General features: G+C 37.8%; 1 protein-coding gene across 8 annotated transcripts in view; it reads left to right on the top strand.

The window, feature by feature from the left end:
• Positions 1-21708, top strand: part of HUWE1 (HECT, UBA and WWE domain containing E3 ubiquitin protein ligase 1) — a 162678-nt gene that overhangs the window by 81330 nt on the left and 59640 nt on the right. For all 8 annotated transcript variants that reach the window (XM_034987900.1, XM_034987503.1, XM_034987653.1 and 5 more), the window contains 9 exons: positions 415-521; positions 683-860; positions 2318-2409; positions 3035-3246; positions 8603-8660; positions 9683-9859; positions 12968-13213; positions 14803-14936; positions 15715-15809. In XM_034987900.1, coding sequence (XP_034843791.1) covers positions 415-521; positions 683-860; positions 2318-2409; positions 3035-3246; positions 8603-8660; positions 9683-9859; positions 12968-13213; positions 14803-14936; positions 15715-15809 — 1299 coding nt within the window. The remainder of the gene's footprint in view (positions 1-414; positions 522-682; positions 861-2317; positions 2410-3034; positions 3247-8602; positions 8661-9682; positions 9860-12967; positions 13214-14802; positions 14937-15714; positions 15810-21708) is intronic.

The following is a 21708-nucleotide window of genomic DNA, read 5'->3' as shown; positions in this document are numbered from 1 at the left end:
TAATTTTGGACTGGTTTATATCCACGGTGGTTCATGTATTTAGTGGAACATGATCTGGTGTATGTAGTGAAATGATTTCTATAATCAAGCTAATTAACAAATCATCTCATATAGTTACCTTTTTTTCACTTGATAAAAGCACTGAAATCTACTCTCTTGGTATATTTTTCAGTATTCAATATGGTATTATTAATTATCATTATACCTGTACATTGCCCATAAAAATCTTGAAAGTTTGTCACCTAATTCTTAATAGTGACCTTCTGATGAAGCAGTATTAGGGGCGTTCATTTCAGAGTAAGTACAAGTATTTAAATTGTTGTACATAGAGTATGTTTTTTTTCAGCCTTTGGAATTTTATTGTTAATACCTGTGAAGAATCTCTCAATTTCTCCTATTTCTCATCTTTTTTAGCTACTGAAGTGGTGACTGTGTTTGTATTTCAAGAACCATCACTGCTATCCTCACTCCAGGACAATGGATTAACAGATGTCATGCTTCATGCACTGCTTATCAAAGATGTGAGTCCTTTACTGCTTCTCTGTAAAGAATGCTCTGTGCATACCCCTCCCCACAATATATCCCTCCCCTACTCACTCACTCTGCAATACCCTGGTCAAAGTTTCGTGGCATCTACACCTGAACACTTTCAGAGGTCTTCAAACTCACTTGATCTTTCTAGGTTCCTGCTACCCGTGAAGTCCTTGGCTCCCTCCCAAATGTATTCAGTGCACTCTGCTTGAATGCCCGAGGTCTTCAGTCATTTGTACAGTGTCAGCCTTTTGAACGTCTTTTCAAAGTTCTTCTGTCTCCAGATTACCTCCCAGCCATGCGAAGGAGGAGGAGTTCTGATCCTCTTGGTAAGTCACCAGGATTTATCTTAAAATAATTGGTTTACTGTTGTGCCAAGATTTTAGATGATTATCAAGGCACCAATTGGTAAGAAAACCCTTTCTTGACCTCACGTCATTTCTCTGGCTAGGGGTACTAAGCTTAATGGGAATTATCACTATAGTTATCACTGTAGCACTATATACATTGTATTGCAGGTAAAAAGAATACTTCACCCTTATCCTCTGCCCATAATATTTTCATGCTTCTCAACAGTTCATTGTGTGTGTGTGTGTGTGTTTTCAAAAGTTCAAAGTTTTAATCCAAATTTGTACAAGTGTTGGGAAAACCAAACTTTGGCCATAGAAACCTTGCCCTTGCCCTTCCTGGGCCACCGAAGGAACTAGATCACGTCCCAGGTGCCCTGAGTGGCTCCAGATCTTCAGGCAGTACCTCCAGGCCATGCCCTCACGCTCCAATTGGCTGTAGCATTTGGGCGGGTCAGAAGCTAAACTGTAGCAGAGTGACTCACAGAGGCTGTGCCCCCTCCTCTTGGGTTAGGGCAGGATTCCCCACGTGGATTCCCAGGAGGTGGGACCTACACTACACCGCTACCTCAGTGGGATTACCCATGGGAGCAGGAATTATCCAGTGGAGATCTTGGGGGCAAGTTCACCTAGGGTTCAGGGTCTGGCACAAGGGGAAAAGGGTCTCCTTGGGAGTCCAAATTTCCACCTATCACCATTCCACAAAATGTCACTTTGACGCCTCAGTGGCCAGAGCTTGAGAGAGACTAAGGACTTGAGCCCAGTGACCTTTGGATGTCGGCAAATAAGGGGTGGTGCTCCTCGGACTGTCAACAACAGTTCATTGTTAGATGTACTGTCATGGTGCTAGTGAGAAACGGGTATTAGGGGCAGTATATTTCCAGGAGTAGCAACAAGAGATACGAAGTCCTGAGCTATTGATCTTAGTAATCTTCTGTTCTAATATCCAAGTCCCCAAAATAGTCACAAATGAATAGATTTCCTTCTCAGTGTATTTGAGACCAGATTATTGAGGAATAGTGAGAAGGTAGGGCTCCAGAAAGAATCCAGTTTTCACAGGTGTGCTTTGTCCTTTCAGCCACCACTGTAGCATTCTAGCCATTGTCATTCTCTGTTGGGGCAGCCAGAGGATTAATGGTTTATGCTTCTTTCTTTTCTCTCTCTCTTTACAATACTACTTCAGACCTTGGCAGTAGAGATTGCCAGGGTAGAATGTAGTATACGCGGTTATCTTAAAATATGCTCAATAGGCTGGTGAGGTTTTCTTCTTCCTCCCCAATGACTTGCTTTCAGAAGTTGGTGTGAATTCATTTGAGAAAGCATGACATTAAAAAAATCACAACCACCAGCTCAGTTTCTTCTTTCCTCCTCATTGGCAGAGAAGATAGCTCAAATTCTGTTTTCTTCCGTCTTTCTAACAGTTCGTTTTTTGCTTTAAGGGGATACTGCATCTAACCTGGGGAGTGCTGTTGATGAGCTCATGAGACATCAGCCCACCCTCAAAACAGATGCAACGACTGCGATCATCAAGGTGGGAAGTGATAAGGTTGACCGTGGGCATGAGAGAGCAGTTAAGGGGGTTTTTAAGAAAAAAAAAAAACTTGGCCTACTAGAGGTCATTTGGATTCTTGGGCTAGGCCTAGAAGAGGATTATGTCTACCTTATTTTCTCCATGTCCTTGGGTTGGTCCTTTGTCCCCCTCCCCCAAAAAGTAACCTAAGTATTGCTTTTTTCTATAGGATATTAACAAGTTGCCAGGATTTAGCTTCTATTTGTAAAAGCGTATTACTTTTTCTAATCTTTGTTTCTTGATTTTTTTTTCACATTTAGTATCCCTGCCAGTTGCCTGTATATAGTGTATGAGTTCCTGGTGCTTGTGAATTAGGACATGGAGTCAGATTAGTCATGCAGTCACTTAACATCTATGTGACCCTGAACAAGTTATTTAACTTCAGAACTTCAGTTCCCTTGTTTGTAAAATAGGATTGAGGACTATATTCCAAGAGTGATGTATGATACATACATACATACATACGTACATGTGTATAAAGTGTTTTGGCAATTCTGTGTATAACACATAGAAAATGCTCCAAAAATGTTAGTTGTCCCCCATTTCTTATTTACTAATAAATAATCCTATTTCCTGTGTCTTTCAGTTACTTGAAGAAATCTGTAATCTTGGAAGAGACCCTAAATACATCTGTCAGAAGCCATCAATCCAGAAGGCAGATGGCACTGCCACTGCTCCTCCTCCAAGATCTAATCATGCTGCAGAAGAGGCCTCTAGTGAGGATGAGGAGGAAGAAGAAGTACAGGCCATGCAGAGCTTTAATTCTACCCAACAGAATGAAACCGAGCCTAATCAGCAGTAAGTGTTCGCAAGACAGGTTCCCTAGTCTTGTGATCTTAGGCATGTCATTTTCGTCCATAAAAGCGAGGGTGTTGGTTCATTATAAGGTTCTTCAAGCCCTAAGAGTCTAGATTTTTCTTTCTTTGACCATTGTGTGTCATTTATGCTTTCATATTTAATTGTATTGGTTGCCTTAGCAAGGTGTCTTTCTTTAAAATTTGTTGATGGAATTGAATCAGTTCACTATATCAAGTTGATGGGCTTTTCTCAGAGGACTTTTCCCCATTGTTGATTTGGTATTTGCATCATTGCTTGATTGTTTCCATAAGTGAGTACATAATGAAACATTGCACTTTTGAAGCCTATTTCCTAAGTCTTTAAAAATTACAGGGATTTGTTGTTGGTTGGTCTTTGCTTTTGTTTGATTACTATCAGTTTATTCTAGATAAATTAGAAGTCTTTGGAATGTACTATATGATTATAACCGGGCACAGTAGATTATTTATTTAAGTTTTGTTTTTACATAAAAATTGACTACCTGGATGGTGAAATGGGGATTGGCTTAAAGACTGCTGGGTGGTAGTGGATAGTCTACCAGGCTCTTTGAGCTTATATTGTTCACATGCAAGGGATGAAACGTAACTTGTAGCTGTAACTCTTAATCACATTCATGCTAGAAGAGGGTGTGATTCCTCTGAACTGTCACGCATTTATCCATTTAATAAGTGTTCTTTTGGTTTATAGATAACTAGGTCTGAGAAAAGCAGGAATGTTTTAGGTGTGGATATGATTGGGTTTGGGCTGGTCTTGAAGGATGGCTTGGAACTTGAGAAAATTATGGCAGAATACATAGAAGGAGCAAAGGCCTAGACTCCAAAACTGGTGTGCCATCTTGGAGCTCTAGGAAGTGATGAGCCTGTTGGTATGAGGTTTGTTTGGAGGGTTTCTTTTTTTCTTTTTTCTTTTCTTTTTTTTGAGGAGATGCATTAACTACTAAATACGTTGCTTTGTTGAGCAGATGTCTTACCCTTGTCTGAGATGGCAACTCTACCTTCATTCTAGCAGCATCTTCTATTTTGATTTGATTAAAATGTTCTCTTTCCGGAAAAGGAAGACGCCTGAAAGAAAGCAAGACTTTATATGCAGAGGAGTCAGAATCTGTGCTTACTTGCCACACCCTTGATTGTCAGCCACCCTGCTGGGATATGGTTTCCTTTCCTGACTACAAGACAAGGGAAGGATTTCTTAAACTTGATGAGTGGGAGGGTGGCTTTGAGTGAGGCTGTGCATGTTCATCTGCATATAACTTTTTCTCTACCTGAATATCTTACAGACACCTTAGATCTAATGTGCCCAGATTTTAAGCTGTCATAGTAAATTGACGTTTTCTCACACCCTTGTATTTTTTCACTCCATGCTTTTCTTGGGATATGTGTCACTGTGTTCTATCCATATTTGTCCCCCCAACCCCAAATTATCTTATCTCCTTTTCTATCTACCAAATTCCTGCAAAGCCAGCTCAAATGTCACATTCTTAAAGGAGCTTTTCCTTTTACCTCCAAACGGGAAGTCAGTCTTTGTGTTCTTCCAAAAGTGTTGTTAGAATTATTCATATATTGTGATGGTTTCTCCCATTAATCTGTATGCTCCACCAGGGCAGGGACAATGTCTCATTTTACAGTGTATCCTAATTTTGGGGGTATAGCTCAGGGGGTAGAGCATTTGACTGCAGTGTATCCTAATTACTTTGTATGTAGCAGATAATCGGTCAGTAAATGTTCGTTTGGTGCTTTGATGGAATAACTCCAGAGCATTAGATGAAGGATTTCCTGAGCCTTAAATGCCAAGAGAGGTGGGTCCTAATGAAACATGAATGAGAATGAAGACATAGTAAAAATGTAGGCACCCACAGCATTAATACTCTACCATAGAGTTAGTCATATGTAGCCTCTAAAGCTACAGAGGATCCTAGTACTTGGTACTCCATGGTATTGATGTTTTCCTATACTCTGCATGGTCTGGGTGTTCATCACTACCTCATTCACATAACATACCTAAGAGTCTCACATATATTGACACATACACTTTCCCACTTCTACCACCTTCAGAAGCCTCGATTGGGTCACTCTGTGGATTATTAAGGCTGAAAGGAAAAGCAGGAAACTGCCTAAACTCAACCTTCATCTCGAAAGCCACAATATATTAAAGGGAGTTCTTTTATCTCCTTATCCCAGGTGGTAGTTATGGTGGGAGTTACTTTGTGCCAGTATGGGAAGAGGCTTACAAAAATTGACAGTGTGTGCCATCCTCTCTCCAGAAGTCTTATTTGTATCCCCCAACTCCCCCTCCAATGCAAAATTCTTCAGTGGGACTCCCAAACGAATTCAGTCTCTCATGTCCTCATCTGTTGTCCATGCCTTAAATAAACACATGAGTAAATTTTTTCCAATGTTTTTTATTGAGGTTTAATTTCTATAAACTACACAGATCTTGAAATTCCTATTTCTCTACCCTAAAGCGAGGCAGCTACTTCTTTCTTTTTTTTTTTTTTTTAAGATTTATTTATTTTAGAGAGAGTGCACATTGCCAGGGGGTGGGCAGAGGGAGAGAATCCTCAAGTAGATTCCCCATTGAATGCGGAGCCCAACACAGGGCTCGATCTCACAACCCTGAGATCATGACCTGAGCCAAAACCAAGAGTTGGACGCTTAACCTACTGTGCCAGCCAGGTGCCCCTACTTACTTTAATCATCATTGAATAAATTTGCCTATTCCAGAATATCCTAAAAATACAATAGATGGGTCCTATGTGTGTATCATATCTGATATATGTACTTTCTTGTATCTGGCTTCTGTTGTTCAACGTGTTTTTGAGATTCATCCATGTTGTTGCATCTATCGGTTGTTCCTTTTCATTGCTGAGTAGTGTTTCATTGAATGAATCCACTCCCGTGGATGGATTTTTGAGTTTCCAGGTTTTTCCAGGCTAAAACTATTTTTCTCTTATTTTTTCTAAAATCAGCTTGTATTTGAAAATGGTGTTTATATATGATCTTGAGACATGGTTTTGTGCTCAATCTGGAATAAGGAAATTCAGGCACTACAGTCTACCCCAAATACGTGGAGTTTTGTTCTACATCCAGAGACATTCACAAGTAACTCTAAATACTTGTATTTTGGCCTCTCTCTTCTGCCTTCTAAACTGTTTGATGTCAGTAAAACTGATACTTCTGGGGATGAATATACTTGCCAATGAGTAACCAGGGCTTTTAGTTGAGGCACCGTGGTTTATTTTGAGGTGGATTCAATTTACTTTGCCTAACTTAACTGCCTATCCTGAAAAACTTGAAAGAAATGGGATATATAAATCCATGTGGTCTTTAGAACTTGAATAGCAAGTGTCTGGGCTTTAATGGCAGCAAATGTAGAAAAGCAGTTGTTTCCTGAGTTTTAGGTCACTGGGAGGACTCCTTTGCCAAAGGCAGCTGTGTCTCCTCAAGAGCTGGAAGAAAGACATCCCCCACACCCCACACCACAAAAATTCCATGAGACCTGTTGTTCTATACACTGTACTATGACACTCAATTGGAATCTTTCTCCTGTACTTCTGATTAAGGGCTCTAGTACCATAAATACACATGTAAAATTGAGTCTGGGAATATGTGTGTTTTAGTGAAAGGGGAGACAGGAATGTTTTAATTTGACAGTTAAGGTAAATTGTTTTATTCATCATGGGAATGCAGTCTTAACTGTTTCAAAGATGCTATGGGTCAAAGTTTCATATGAAGTTAAGATTACAATTTTTCTTAAAACCAGTTGATAGGGGGATTTCTGCTAGGGAGAGTTTATCATATGTACTATTCCTGTATGATGTTCTGAGCCTGGAAACCAAAAGATGAGGATAATGAAAAAGTGGTTATTGAACAAATTTGTTCCTAGATTTGGATTAAGAAACTGTTGGTTTGTTTTCTCTCTCGTTCTCCCTAACTTCTGTCTAGCAAATGAAGGAAGTACCTTGGTCCCATTTCATGATACTACTTTGGCTCTTTGGTTTCTACAAAGGGACAAGTGTTTAATTTGGGCTAGAGCCACACCTGCACTCCCTAGCTGTAGAGATGGATTTCTGGGTTCTTTCCGAGGAGGTGCAGCGAAGCTGGGGTAGATGATTGACGTAAGTAGCAGGGAATGTTGCAGTGGTTCTGAGAAGGAACAACAAGGAACAATTGGCAATATTGCAGTCTTGCCATGGAATCATTCCACTCCTGGCTTATAGGTCCTGCCTTTGTACAGAGTTCTTCCCTAAATTCTTCATTGAGAGTGTTCACAATATCCTTGCCAAACCCTAGCTCTGGATATTTCATCACTGAAGCCATTTATGATGCCTCTCCACAAGGTCTAGTCTCCATTTTGCTGTCAGTGCCCTCATACCTGGCAAATCTTTATTTACATCTTATCTTGCTCAGAGACAAGGACTGTTAACTTCTTGTGAATTCTCTTGCTTTCTCTCTCCTCCTACTTCTCCCTTTTATTTCTGCCCCTTCCCCCCAAATATCTTCAAGGGCCTATATCCAGAATGCTCCTTATTAGACTCAAGTTTTGTTCCTTCCTAGGGTTTATCTTGAGGTAGATTTTGTTTCATTTTAATATATTTTGTGGGTTTTCTTTCCTCTGTTTATTTCTTGAAAAAGCCAAGACGGGGCTAAGTGCTACATTTTCTGCAGTTCTGGCATTACTACAGCCTTCTCATCTGCAGTGCAGCATTCAAGTATCTGAAGCAAAAGACCTGATCAGTTTTTGGATAGTTCAGGGACTGTTGTGATACAAGTATTAATTATTAGGAAAGGAGGCCTTGGGTGTTGGCTTCATCTTTGATTAACTTTGTTCTGAATGGTTTGTCAATCTTAAGCATGAATTTTGAACAAAATTAAATTCCATTTCCTGCTCTCTATTATAACTTTAAACCTGATGCAAGAACATGGTAAGGTGTTTATTGTATTTGTTTCTTTGTCCAGCTCTTGTCTTCAAGTAAATGTTTCAATAGTTTCTTAATCAAACTGACTTATTTTTTAGTATTTTCATATTGATGAATTTCTCCAATGATAGTTCGCCTAAGATAGGAGTTTCTTTTGAGGTATGTGTAAATGCTGAGTTTGTGAAGGCTTGGTTTTTCCTTTTGTGCTCTCAACCTGTCAGGCTAGAAAAGCTAATTTCAGAATTGATTTCAGCTCTTTTTTTTTTCCTGTGCTGTATTAAAGACTAGAAGTCTGACTTAGAGAAAGGACCTAGAATTTCATGCTATTTCCCTTTCCTCACTTTGTTCTCTTGCACTGGTATTGTGAATTTGTGTGTAACTCACTCTTTTCTCCCTTAACAGGGTTGTTGGTACAGAGGAACGTATTCCTATTCCCCTCATGGATTACATCCTTAATGTGGTAAGATTCATGGTAGGGCAAACTGAGTAAAGGTGTGTGTTTTTCTGGAAAATGTGTGGGATTACCAAATAGTCTAGTGATTTCCACGTTTATTTTCATTGGGACCCTTAAAGTGTGGATCAGTGGGGAAAGATGTTCAAACCTTGTTCTATGAGACTGGTTTGCCAAAAATTGGACAACACTCTTCCCTTTTTTTAGATACTCCCAATTTTCTGTTCATTGTTACTATTCACCATTGGAATCCAAACAAAAGAGTGGGCTTTGTTAGGACAACCCAGTATTATGTTCTTTGAATGTGTCCAACATGTATTTTTTCCCATTACTTGCTATTTTTTCCATTTACTTCTCTTTTATATTAAAAAAATAGTAATATGGTTATTTCTTTTAACTTCCCATGTGTTTCACAAGAGAAAAGGGAAGAGTTTGACTTTTCCCAGAATTGTTTCTCTATAAGGGGAAGCCCACGTAGCAATTGTTCTAGCCCACTGAGCACGTCCAAGACTTCCAGAGATGGTTTCTCTTGTGCCTGTGTGTTTCTTGCCCACATTTTACTTTCTTCCCTTAAAAAAATGCTTTGTTTGGTCCAAATCACTCTTCTAGAGTTCTGGCTTTCATTTGCCTTATGAACACATTGAGGGAAAGTATCCATTTTTGCTTACGGGGAGAGGCAACACACTATCATGCAAGAAGCAAATTAAGAGATCAGATCTGATTTTGCCACTAATTCATGGGTGTGGCCCTGAGCAAGTCATTTATCCTCTCTATTCTCGCAAATTATGTGACTTCAGATGTGGCCAAAAAGGTAGATTGGGAAGAAGTAATTATTCATGTGTGGTGTTTTTGTTTTTGTTTTTATGTTTAGGGTCCATATCGTATCTCTGTCCCTATTTACTTGAGGTTTTGGTATTCCAGAAAATACTGATTTCATGACTACAGGGCTACCCCTGTCCTTATTCCAAGCTGGCCTTTTAGTTCCAGGTGTCAGGCTCTAACTTTTTTTTTTTTTAATTTTCATTACCTAGATGAAATTTGTGGAATCTATTCTGAGCAACAATACGACAGATGACCACTGCCAGGAATTTGTGAATCAGAAAGGACTCTTGCCTTTGGTTACCATTTTGGGTCTTCCCAATCTGCCCATTGACTTTCCCACATCTGCGGCTTGTCAGGCTGTTGCAGGTGTCTGCAAATCCATATTGGTAAGAGCTTCTGGCCAAATATTTTCATTTCTTTTTAGGAACAGTTTTGCAATACTTCTGTATACATGTTTTTACTGTGGTCTCCCTTTACTTTCAACTAAAAAATAATGAAGAAATCTGTGGTTATGTACTACAAGTGAATCAAGTGACTAATAAATAGTGTGTCACATTATTTCTCATTGAAAAGTTGAAGTGTTTGTTCATTGTTCCTAGGTTTGGTATATAGTTCAAACATTTGAGTTTATTAGAAGGGATAGTAGATGAAGAAAGTTTTGGAACTGGGTTTATTTTATTGTGTCATCCTCTCGTGGATGCTTTTTAACACAATCTGGTATTGTTTAGTCATACAGCTTTTTTCCTTTTTCAAGCTTGATAGTCCTGCATTTTAAGCATAATTGACCTATTAGTTTATTGCTCAAATTTTATCAAAAAATTAAGTGCTTTATTTACTAATAGTGGTAAAATACACATCAAATGATGTTTACCTTTTTAACCATTTTTAAGTGTATAGTTCAGTAGTCCTAAGTACATTGACATTGTTGCACTACCAATCTCCAGAAGTTTTTCATCTTGCAAAACTGAAATTCTGTACTCATTAAACAACAACTCTACATTCCTCTCTCCCTCCCAGCCCCTGGTAAACATTGTTCTGCTTTCTGTCTCTCTGAATTTGACTGTTCCAGGTAGCTCATATAAATGTAATTCATAAGGTATTTGTCTTTCTTTGATTGGCTTATTTTGCTTAGCATAATGTCTTCAAGATTCACCCGTGTTGTAGCATATGTCAAAATTTCCTTCCTTTTTATGACTCTTACTGTATGTACAAGCCACATTTTGTTTATCCGTTCATTCATTGATAGACCATGGGTTTGCTTCCATCTCTTGGTTATTTTGAATAGTGCTGCTGTGAACACGGGTGTGCAAATACTTTTTCAAGACTACTTTGTGTGTGTGTGTGTGTGTGTGTGTGTGTAGTAAGCGCGCTTAAGGATCTACTGTCAGCAGATTTCAAGTACACAATATAGTATTAACTATAGACACCAAGCTGTATATTAGATCCCCACAACTTACTCATAACTAAAAGTTTGCCCTTTGACCAACATCTCCACATTTCCCCCCAGCCCCTGGCAACCATCATTCTCTCTGGTTTTATGAATGTGACTTTTTTAGATTCCATATAAAAGTATGAGCATACCCAAGACTCCTTTCAGTTCTTTTAGTTGTATACTCAGAAGTAGAATTGCTGGATTATATGGTAGCTCTTCCCCCCCCCCCCCCCCCCACCCAAGGAACCACCATACTGTTTTCCATAGCAGCTCCGTCATTTCACATCATTCCAGTTAGCAGTGCACAAGGGTTCCAATTTCTCTGCATCTTCACCAACACTTATTTTCTTTTTCTTTTTTTTTAATTGATAGTAGCCAACCTAATAGGTGTGAAGAGCGATCGCATGGTTTCAATTTGCATCTTCTAATGATTAATGATGTTGAGCATCTTTTTATGTGCTTACTGGCTATTTGTGTATCTTTGGAGAGATGTCTATTCAAGTCCTTTGCCCATTTTTTAGTGGGGTTTGTTTTTTGTTGTTGAGTTGTAGGAGTTCTTTATGTTCTGGATATTAATTCTTTATCAGATAAATAATTTGCAAATATTTTCTCCTGTTCTGTGGTTTGCCTTTACCTCTGTTAATAGTGCCCTTTGATGAACAAAAGGTTTTAATTCTGATGAAGTCCATTTTATCTTTTTTTACTGCTGTTGCTGTGCTCTTGGTGTCAAATCCAAGAAATCATTGCCAAATCCAGTGTCATACAGCTTTTACCCTGTGGCTTCTTCTACATGTTTTTATAGCTTTAGTTCTTACATTTAGGTCTTTGATCTATTTGGAGTAATTTTTTTATATGGTATAAGGTAAAGTCCAACTTCATTCTTTGGCATGTGGATATCCAGTTTTCCCAACACCATTTGTTGAAAAGACTGTTCTTTCCCTGTTGCACCTATGTCTTGGCACCCTTGCTAAAAATATTTTGACCATAGATGCAAGTCTTTGTTTTGGGGTTTTATTATATTCTATTGGTCTTAATGTCTGTCTTTATGCCAGTACCACATTTTTTTTTTAATTACTGTAGCTTTGTAATAAGCTTGGAAATCAGGAAGTGTGAGACCTCCAACTTTGTTCTTTTTCAAGATAGTTATACCTATTTGGGGTCCCTTGAGATTCTTTTACAAATTTTAAGAGAGATCTTTCTATTTCTCCCCCCCCCCCCAAGCCATTGATAATTTTATTAGGGATTGCATTAAATCTATGAAGCTCCTTCATTAGAGCTGGATTGGGCAGTGATAAGTAATTTCTGCTAAAAATCAGTAATCCAGTTGCATTTGGAAAGTCCATAATTGTGACATACCTGTATTTAATGTTTTATTTTGCTTTACCCTTTGCAATATTAAGTGCTGTTTATGAGAGAGTAAAAGAGGCTGTGCTTCATCGTTACCCTGCCTCTAAGATACTGTGTGAGAATGGATAGATTTATTGAAAGCCTCAGGAAAGGCACATAATTTCTCCTATCTTTGAAAGGCAAGTGATAGTATTTTACTGTGAGATTTTTCTGCAGACTCAAAAAACAATTATAAAGGCCATGTCCTATAATCCTTGAGTTGTCTTATAAAAAAGGAAATTGCCTACCTGATGCCTATTCTAGAATCATCTCTATTTTAGGAAGAAAAAAACAGTTGTAATACTGGTTCACTTCCATGCTTTGGAACCTTGCCTAATATTGCTCCCTGTTGAGTAAAATTTACAATTAATCTTATAGTATGGAGTCCTTGCTATAATAGTATTTCAGTTTGGCCATCACAGGCTTTTAAATGATTGACTTACCACATTTGAAAGCCTCTCACTTGAGAGAAGTAAAGTGTTGCTCTAAAAGGAGGCATTGGGGTATGTCCTACTTGCATTCATATTTTGGCTCTACCATTTACCAGATGGGATTACCATGGCCAGGTTCGAAATTTGTGACACTTGTCTTGTACTTCTTCCATTGTGACTATTAAAGACATGATGTACGTGAAGTTCATTGTACATTAATGCTTTAATTATTATTCTTGTTTCAGACACTGTCACATGAACCCAAAGTCCTTCAGGAGGGTCTCCTTCAGTTGGACTCCATCCTTTCATCCTTGGAGCCCTTACACCGCCCAATTGAATCCCCTGGAGGCTCAGTGTTATTGCGAGAACTGGCTTGTGCTGGCAATGTTGCTGATGCTACCCTCTCAGCTCAGGCCACACCTCTACTGCATGCACTCACTGCTGCCCATGCCTACATCATGATGTTTGTTCATACTTGCAGAGTTGGACAGGTAAGAATTGGGGGTGAACAAGTTAGTTTAAAGCCGGCAAAATACATAGGGCACATACTGGACATCTTAACTATGCTTATTAGAAGCAGTTCTAGGGCGCCTGGGTGGCTCAGTCGTTAAGTGTCTGCCTTCGGCTCAGGTCATGATCCCAGGGTCCTGGGATCGAGTCCCACATCGGGCTCCCTGCTCCGCGGGAAGCCTGCTTCTCCCTCTCCTACTCCCCCTGCTTGTGTTCCTGCTCTCACTATGTCTCTCTCTGTCAAATAAATAAATAAAATCTTCAAAAAAAAAAAAAACAGTTCTACCTGGGCTAGCTGCTACAAAGAACAGATTTTTCTTTTGGTGGGGGATGCAGGTTTATGCTTCAAGATGCTATCTAGTATTGAATGGAGCACTGGGTGTTATATGCAAACAATGAATCATGGAACACTACATCAAAATTTTTTTTAAAAGGTGCTATCTAGTTTCATTTTCCCTTAGTTTTTTTTTTTAATTAGAATTTGGGTGACCACATAATTTGTTTTGTGAACTAGACTTTCTTGAGAGTGAAAGTTGAGTTGGAAACCTTGTTGAGTGCTACCTCAGGAATTTGATCATTGCACATGTTTTATTAGGTTATTATAAATAATAGGCATTAATAGGGATACCTGGGTGGCTCAGTCGGTTAAGCATCTGCCTTCGGCTCAAGTCATGATCTCAGGGTCCTGGGATCGAGCCCCACATCAGACTCTGCTCAGTGAGGAGTCTGCTGCTCCCTCTCACTCTCCCTCTGTTCTCTCTCACTCTCTCTCTCAATCAAATGAAATCTTTTTAAAAAAATAACAGGCATTAATTAGATCTGTAGCAGCCACATGGGCCAACTGGGATATATAGTCACCTTTTTTAGTGGGCAAGCCTGAATTGGGTGCTCATCTGGCCTTATTACTTCCTAATCTTTGTACAAATGCATGTAGGCCTGATAATGAGATGGCAGGAAGGAAATTCGACCATAGTACATTTAAGTCAATGGTAATTAACAGAGATTAGTAAAGATTACCTAAATATCAAACCCTATGCCTGCAATCCATGTGAGGTTCCTCTTGTGGTGCCAGAAGGATGGGGGTGGGGGGCGGTTGTATGTGTGCTCACAGTTTTACAACTTTTAGTCCTCAAGTAATCAATTCTAAAGATTAATGATGTAATGTTTTAACACCCTTGTTTTATGCTGTTGAGCCAGGAGTATATTCTTTGTATCAAATCAAATGAAAAGCACGGATATAAACTATTTAGAAAATAATTCAATTACATAACATAGGTTTGGGATTTATTTTTATGACTTTTTATTAAATGAAGGTGAGATGTTCACTTCAAGGAATTAGATAAATCTAAATATTTATTGAAGTTAAGAAATAAGGGAAATAGCAAGTCCTGTACCACCTAACAAAATTACAAGGCTGTCAATGAATCTGCAAAGCTGTTTCTTTAAAAAGAGTTGCCTATGACCATTGCCTTTCGCTTTACAAAAAAACAATGAGAAGGGATGTTAGATACAGACTGTAAATGTTGCAGAGGGCATCCCAAAGATCAGCTTCTGTTTACTTTGATTGCAGAGTGAAATTCGTTCCATCTCCGTAAACCAGTGGGGCTCTCAGTTGGGTCTGAGTGTTCTGAGCAAGCTGAGCCAGTTATACTGTTCCCTGGTGTGGGAAAGCACTGTCCTTCTCTCCCTGTGTACCCCAAACAGGTAAGGGAATGGTCATCTCTTTATTATCTCTGTTGTCTTTCTTAATAGAGGACTAAGTTCAGTGATCCTGGAGGATTGCTTTGGTCAAGAACAGAAGGCTATTACTAAAGAGTTCAGAGGGCTCCTTGTCTATCTGAATCTATTCAGGCTGCTATCACAAAATATCACAGACTGGATCCTTATGAACAGCAGAAATTTATTGCTCATAGTTCTGGAAGTCTGAGACTATGGTGCTAGCTAGCATGGTTGGGTGAGGGTCCTTTTCTGGGTTGCAGATTTTTTATTGTATCCTCACATAGTGGAAGGGACTAGGAATGTTTCTGGAGCATCTTTTATGAAACAGTAGTCCCATTCATGAAGGTTCTACCCTCAAGACTTAAGCACTTCCCAAAGGCCTTACCTACTAATACTATCACGTTGGTCATTAGGATTTCAACAAACGAATTTTGAGGGGACACAAACTTTCACTCCACAGTATTGTCCTTCCCATTTACCAGCCTAGGGACATGCTTACAGTGTTTGTTATCTTCTGCATCTTTGATCTTATGTCCTAATTCTGTGTCAGCATGATAGGTGTTTAAAATTTGCTAGCCAAATCTAAAGTTGAGTTGGAAATCTTGTTGAGTGCTACCTCAGGAATTTGATCATTATACATGTTTTATTAGGTTCACTTCCCTGTTATAGGAGGGATATTGTCAGCCAAGCAGATTAGGGACCAAGCACAACTTAAGAAATGAGCTATCAGGGTTCTTTTTACTCATGGTTTGTCTTGTTGCAGCCTACCATCTGGGTGTGAATTTGGCCAGGCAGACATGCAGAAACTGGTTCCAAAGGATGAGAAGGCAGGTACGACCCAGGGCGGAAAAAGATCAGGTAACTCCAAGAAACTAAAATCTTAGTCATTAATTCTCTTTAAGTTTTATCTCTATGTCTTTATAGGTCTGTTGTGACTATTAAGTTAGCTCTATTGTCTTTAGTCCTCAATTTTTTTCCTTTCATTTTTATTTTAAAATTATTCTCAGTTTCTCTATAAAATGTATATACACAATGGTAAAAATTACAAGTTGTAGTAAAAAGAATCACATTTGTACCACAAATAAACAATATTTTGGAACTATATGCCTAATCTTTTTCCCTAGGGATACATTTTATTAGCGTAGTTGTGATTATCTATCTTAGAGATAATATTTTATAGATCTCTTTTTACTTAACATTAAGTGCCACGTAAAGGGTCTGTGAATAACCATTCCCTGTTAAGTTTTCTAACATACTATTTTGAAATATGAGTATCTTTTTATATAGTTTTATGCAAATGGAAAATTCCTAGAAATTACTGTATTGAAGGGTATGCGGGACTCTTAATTTTTGTATGCTTATTTTTCAGAAGTTTAATTTTACTGTTAAAAATGACAAATGATTGTTTCAAGTGGCTGTGGAACACTTTAGAACCGCACTGTTCAATATGGTAGCCACTAGCCACGTGTTGACTGTTGAACACTTGTAATGTGGCCAGTATAACTAAAAAATTGGATTTTTTTTCTTCTTTTGCTCTCCCTCCCTCCTCCTTCCTTCCTTTTCTATCTTCCCACTTGCTCTTTTTTTTTCTTTATTTCCTCTTGTAAGGGGGAGGGTATATTGGGTTGATTTGTCTCCCCACCACACAAAAAAAATACTGTGTTGAAGCATTAACTGCCCCCCCAGCACCTCAAAATGTGACTTTATTTGGAAATAGGGTTGTTAAAGATGTAGTTAAGATGGGGTGATAGATTGGATGAAAAAAACTAAATTCTTAATTTTTATATAACTACTGTTAGTTCTGTATAGTTGTTAGAAGACTTTTAAGTATGTTGAGAACAACTTTGGTATGTGATTGTATTTTTTTTTTCAACTAAATTGTATGAAATAAATGTAGGTCAGTTATTTTTATGAAAATTTAACGTCTGGGGCGCCTGGGTGGCTCAGTCGTTAAGCGTCTGCCTTCGGCTCAGGTCATGATCCCAGGGTCCTGGGATCGAGCCCCACATCGGGCTCCCCGCTCTGCGGGAAGCCTGCTTCTCCCTCTCCCACTCCCCCTGCTTGTGCTCCCTCTCTAGCTGCGTCTCTCTCTGTCAAATAAATAAATAAAATCTTTAAAAAAAAATTTAATGTCTGAATTGAGATGTACTCCAAGTATATTTCATATAGATACCTGTTTTTAAAAATCCTGAGTATAAAAATGTAAGCTCAATAATTTTTATATATGATTATATCTTGAAATAAAAATTTGACTATATTGGGTTAAGCAGTATATTAAAAATTATGTTTTTACTTTTTAATGTGGCTACTAGAAAATTTAAAATTATATATGTGGCTCACTTATTTCTATTGGACAGTGCTATTTTTATGATTACATATTTAATATATTTTTCTAAATTTTTATTTTTATTATTTCCTTTCATTTTTGTATATTTTAAGGTTTTTTAAAATTCCAGTTAACATACAGTGTTATATTAGTTTCAGTTGTACCATAAACTGATTCAACAATTCCATACATCACCCAGTACTAAGGACAAGTACACTCTTTAATCCCAGTTACCTATATAACACATCCCTGACCCCCTCCCCTGTGGTAATGATCAGTTTGTTCTGTATAATTAAGAATTTGTTTCTTGGTTTGTCACTCTCTTTTTTCCCCCATAGCTTGTTTGTTGTTTCTTAAATTCCACATAGGAGTGAAATCATATGGTATTTGTCTTTCTCTGACTTACTTTGCTTAGCATTATACTCTCTGGGTCTATCCATGTCCTTGAAAATGGCAACATTTCATTCTTTTTTATGGTTGAATGATATTCCATTGTATGTATAGGCCACCACTTCTTCATTCATCAGTCCATATCTTGGCTATTGTAAATAATGCTGCTATAATGCATGTATCCCTTTGAATTAGTGTTTTTGTATTCTTTGGGTAAATACCTACTAATGCAATTGCTGGATCATAGGGTAGTTCTATTCTTAACTTTCTGAGGAACCTCCATACTGTTTCCCACAGTTGGCTGCACCAGTATGCATCCCCACCAACAATGCATGAGTGTTCCTTTTTCAGCACATCCTCAACAACACCTTTTGTTTATTATTTGTTTTGATTTGCATTTCCTTTATGGTAATTGATGATGAACATCTTTGCTTGTATCTTTTGGCCATCTGTATATCTTCTTTGGAGAAATGTCTTCTGCCCATTTTTTAGATGGATTATGTGTTTTTTGGGTATTGAGTTGTATGAGTTCTTTACATTTTTTGGATAGTAACCTTTTATCAGATATGTCATTTGCAAATACCTTCTCCTGTTCTCTAGGTTGCCTTTCAGTTTTGTTGAATGTTTCCTTCACTGTGCAAGAAACTTTTTATTTTGATGTAGTCCCAATAGTTCTTTATTTTGTTTCCCTTTCCTTAGGAGACCTATCTAGAAAAAAAGTTGCTATGGCTGATGTCATAGAGGTTACTGCCTATGTTCTGTTCTAGGATTTTTATACATTCAGGTCTCACATTTAGGTCTTCAATCCTTTTTGAATTTATTTTTGTATATGGTGTAAGAAAATGGTCTAGTTTCATTCTTCTGCATGTTGCTGTCCAGTTTTCCCATTAGCATTTGTTGAAGAGACGGTCTTTGTCCCATTGGATGTTCTTTCCTGCTTTGTTGAAGATTAATTGACCATATAGTTGTGTGTTTAATTGAGGGTGTTCTTCCCTGTTCCACTGATCTGTGTGTCTGTTTTTGTGCCACTGCCATACTTTTTTGATTACCGCAGTTTCATAATATAACTTGAAATCTAGAATTGTGATGCCTCCAGCTTTTTTTTTTCTTTTTCAAGATTGCTTTCACGGTCTTTTGTGTTTCCATACAAATGTTATGATTGTTCTGGTTCTGTAAAAAAAATGCTGTTGGTGTTCTGATAGGGATTGCATTAAATGTGTAGACCGCTTTGGTTAGTGTAGACATTTCAGCGATATTTGTTCTTCAATCTGTGAGCATGGAATGTCTTTCCATTTCTTTGTGTCATCTTGAATTTTTTTCATAGGTGTTTTATAGGTTTCAGAGTACAGGTCCCTCACCTCTTTGGTTAGGTTTATTCCTAGGTATGTTATTTCTGGTGTAATTGTAAATGGGATTGTTTTCTTAATTTCTCTTTCTCCTGCTTCATTATTGGTGTATAGAAATGCAACAGATTTCTGTACATTGATTTTGTATCCTGTGACTTCACTGATACGTACAGCAGTTCCAGCATTTTTTAGTGGAGTCTATAGGGTTTTCTATATGTAGTATTATGTCATCTGCAAATAGTAAAAGTTTCACTTCTTCCTTACTGATTTGGATGCCTTTTTATTTTTTTTTTTTTATTTATTTTTTTTTTTGTCTGATAGCTGTGGCTGGGACTTACAGTATTTTGATGAATAAAAGTGGTGAAAGTGGACATTCTTGTCTTCCTCACCTTAAGGGAAATATCCTTAGTTTTTCCCCATTAAGGATGATGTTAGCTCTGTTTTTCGTATATGGCCTTTATTATATTTAGGTATGTTCCCTCTAAGCCTACTTTGTTGAGGGATTTTTTTTTTTTTATGATTTATTTATTTTGAGAGAGCATGAGCTGCAGGATGGGGCAGATGGAGAGAATCCTCAAGCAGACTCCTCCCTGAGCATGGAGCCCCATGTAGGGCTTGATCCCAGGACCTGAGGTCATGACCTGAGACGAAATCAAGAGTCGAACCCTTAAACAACTGAGCCACCCAGATGCCCCTTGAGGGTTATCATGAATGGGTATTGTACTTTGTCAAGTGCTGTTTCTTTATCTATTAAAATGATCATATGCTCTTATCTTCTTATTGATGTGATATATCACATTGACTGAATTTGTGAACGTTGAACTACCCTTGCAACCCGGGAATAAATCCCGTTTGATCCTGGTGAAATTTTTTTTTTTAATGTATTGTTGAATCAGATTGCTAGTATTTTTACTGAGAATTTTTGCATCTCTATTCATCAAGGATATTGGCCTGTAGTTCTCTTTTTTAGTGGAGTCTTTGGTTTTGGAATCAGGGTAATGCTGGCATTCTTCTTTAAAGAGTTCACAGGTGACGTCCAGTCCTGGACTTCTGTTTGTTGGGAGTTTTTTGATTACTAACTCTATTTCTTTGCTGGTTATCAGAAATTTTCTGTTTCTTCCTATTTCAGTTTTGGTAGTTGATGTATTTGTAGGAATTTATCCATTTCTTCTAGGTTGTCCAGTTTGTTGACATATAATTTTTCATAACATTCTCATGATTTTTTTGTATTTCTGTGGTTTTAGTTATTTCTCCTCTCTCATATGTGATTTTATTTGAGCCTTTTTTTTTTAAACCAGTCTGACAGAGGATTAAAGAACCAGCTCATGGTATCATTGAACTGTTCTATTGTTCCTTTAGTTCTGTATCATTTATTTCTACTCTAATCTTTATTATTTCCTTCCTTCTGCTGGTTTTAGGTCTTGTTTGTTCTTTTTCTAGCTCCTTTTGGTGTAAGGTTAGGTTGTTTGAGACTTCTCTTGTTTGTTGAGGTAGGCCTGTATTGCCATGTACTTTCCTCTTAGAACTGCTTTTGCTGCATCCCAAAGATTTTGGACCATCGTGTTGTCATTTGTTCCCAATTACTTTTTTTTTTCTTCTTTGATTTCCTGGTTGACTCATTTATTGTTGAGTAGCATGTTCTTTAACCTCCATGTGTTTGTGATCTTTCCAGATTTTATGTTGTGGTTGACTTCTAGTGTCATAGCATTGTGGTCTGAAAAGATATGCATGGTATGACTTCAATCTTCTTGAATTTATTCAGGCCTAGTTTTCTGGACTCATATGTGATGTGTTCTGTAGACTGTTACATGTGTAATTATAAAGAATATGTATTTTGTTTTGTTTTAGGATGGAATGTTCAAGATATATCTGTTAAATCCATCTGGTTCAGTGTTTGATTTCAAAGCCATTGTTTCCTTGTTATTTTCTGTTTAGATGATCTGTTGATGTAAGTGGGGTGTTAAAGTCCCCTACTATTATTGTATTACTATTGATCAGTTCCTTTATGTTTGTTATTATCTGTGTATTTGGATGCTCTTATGAGGGTACATAAATATTTACAATTGTTTCTTGTTGGATTGTCTCCTTTATTACTATAGAGTGTCCTTCTTTGTCTCTTGTTACAGTCTTTGTTTTAAAGTCTGTTTTGCCCAATATAAGTATTGCTACTCTGGCTTTCTTTTGACAACCATTTGCATGACAAACATTCCCTCATGTTCCATTTGCAGGTGTCTTTAGGTCTAAAATGAGTCTCTTGTAGGCAGCATATAGATGGGTCTTCCTTTTTTATCCATTCTGTCACCCTGTCTTTTGACTGGAGTGTTTAGTCCATTTACATTCAAAGTGTAATTATCAATAGGTAGGTAGGTAGGTATTGCCATTTTATTAACTTGTTTTGTGGTTGATGCCAGAGATTTTCCCTGATCCTTTCTTGTCTCTCTCTTTTTCTTTCACAGTTTGCTCATTTTCTTTAGTGATATGTTTGGATTTCTTTCTCTTTATTCTCTGCATATTTACTAGTGGTTTTTGATATATGGTTACCATTATATTTGTATATAACATCTTTTACATATAGCAGTTTTTTAAGTTTGAACCCGTTCTTCTCTCCTCCCCGCATTTTAGGGTATGTATTACTATATTTTAAATCCTTTTTTTGGTGAGTTCCTCGATACTGTCACTTTTGGTCTTTCCTTTC

The sequence above is a fragment of the Mirounga leonina genome, unplaced genomic scaffold (genome assembly GCF_011800145.1).
Source record: "Mirounga leonina isolate KUSES-001 unplaced genomic scaffold, KU_Mleo_1.0 Mir_101529, whole genome shotgun sequence".
NCBI classification, from domain to species: Eukaryota; Metazoa; Chordata; class Mammalia; order Carnivora; family Phocidae; genus Mirounga; species Mirounga leonina.
The sequence above is the reverse complement of the archived record's forward strand: the minus strand, read 5'-3'. Positions and strand labels throughout refer to the sequence as shown.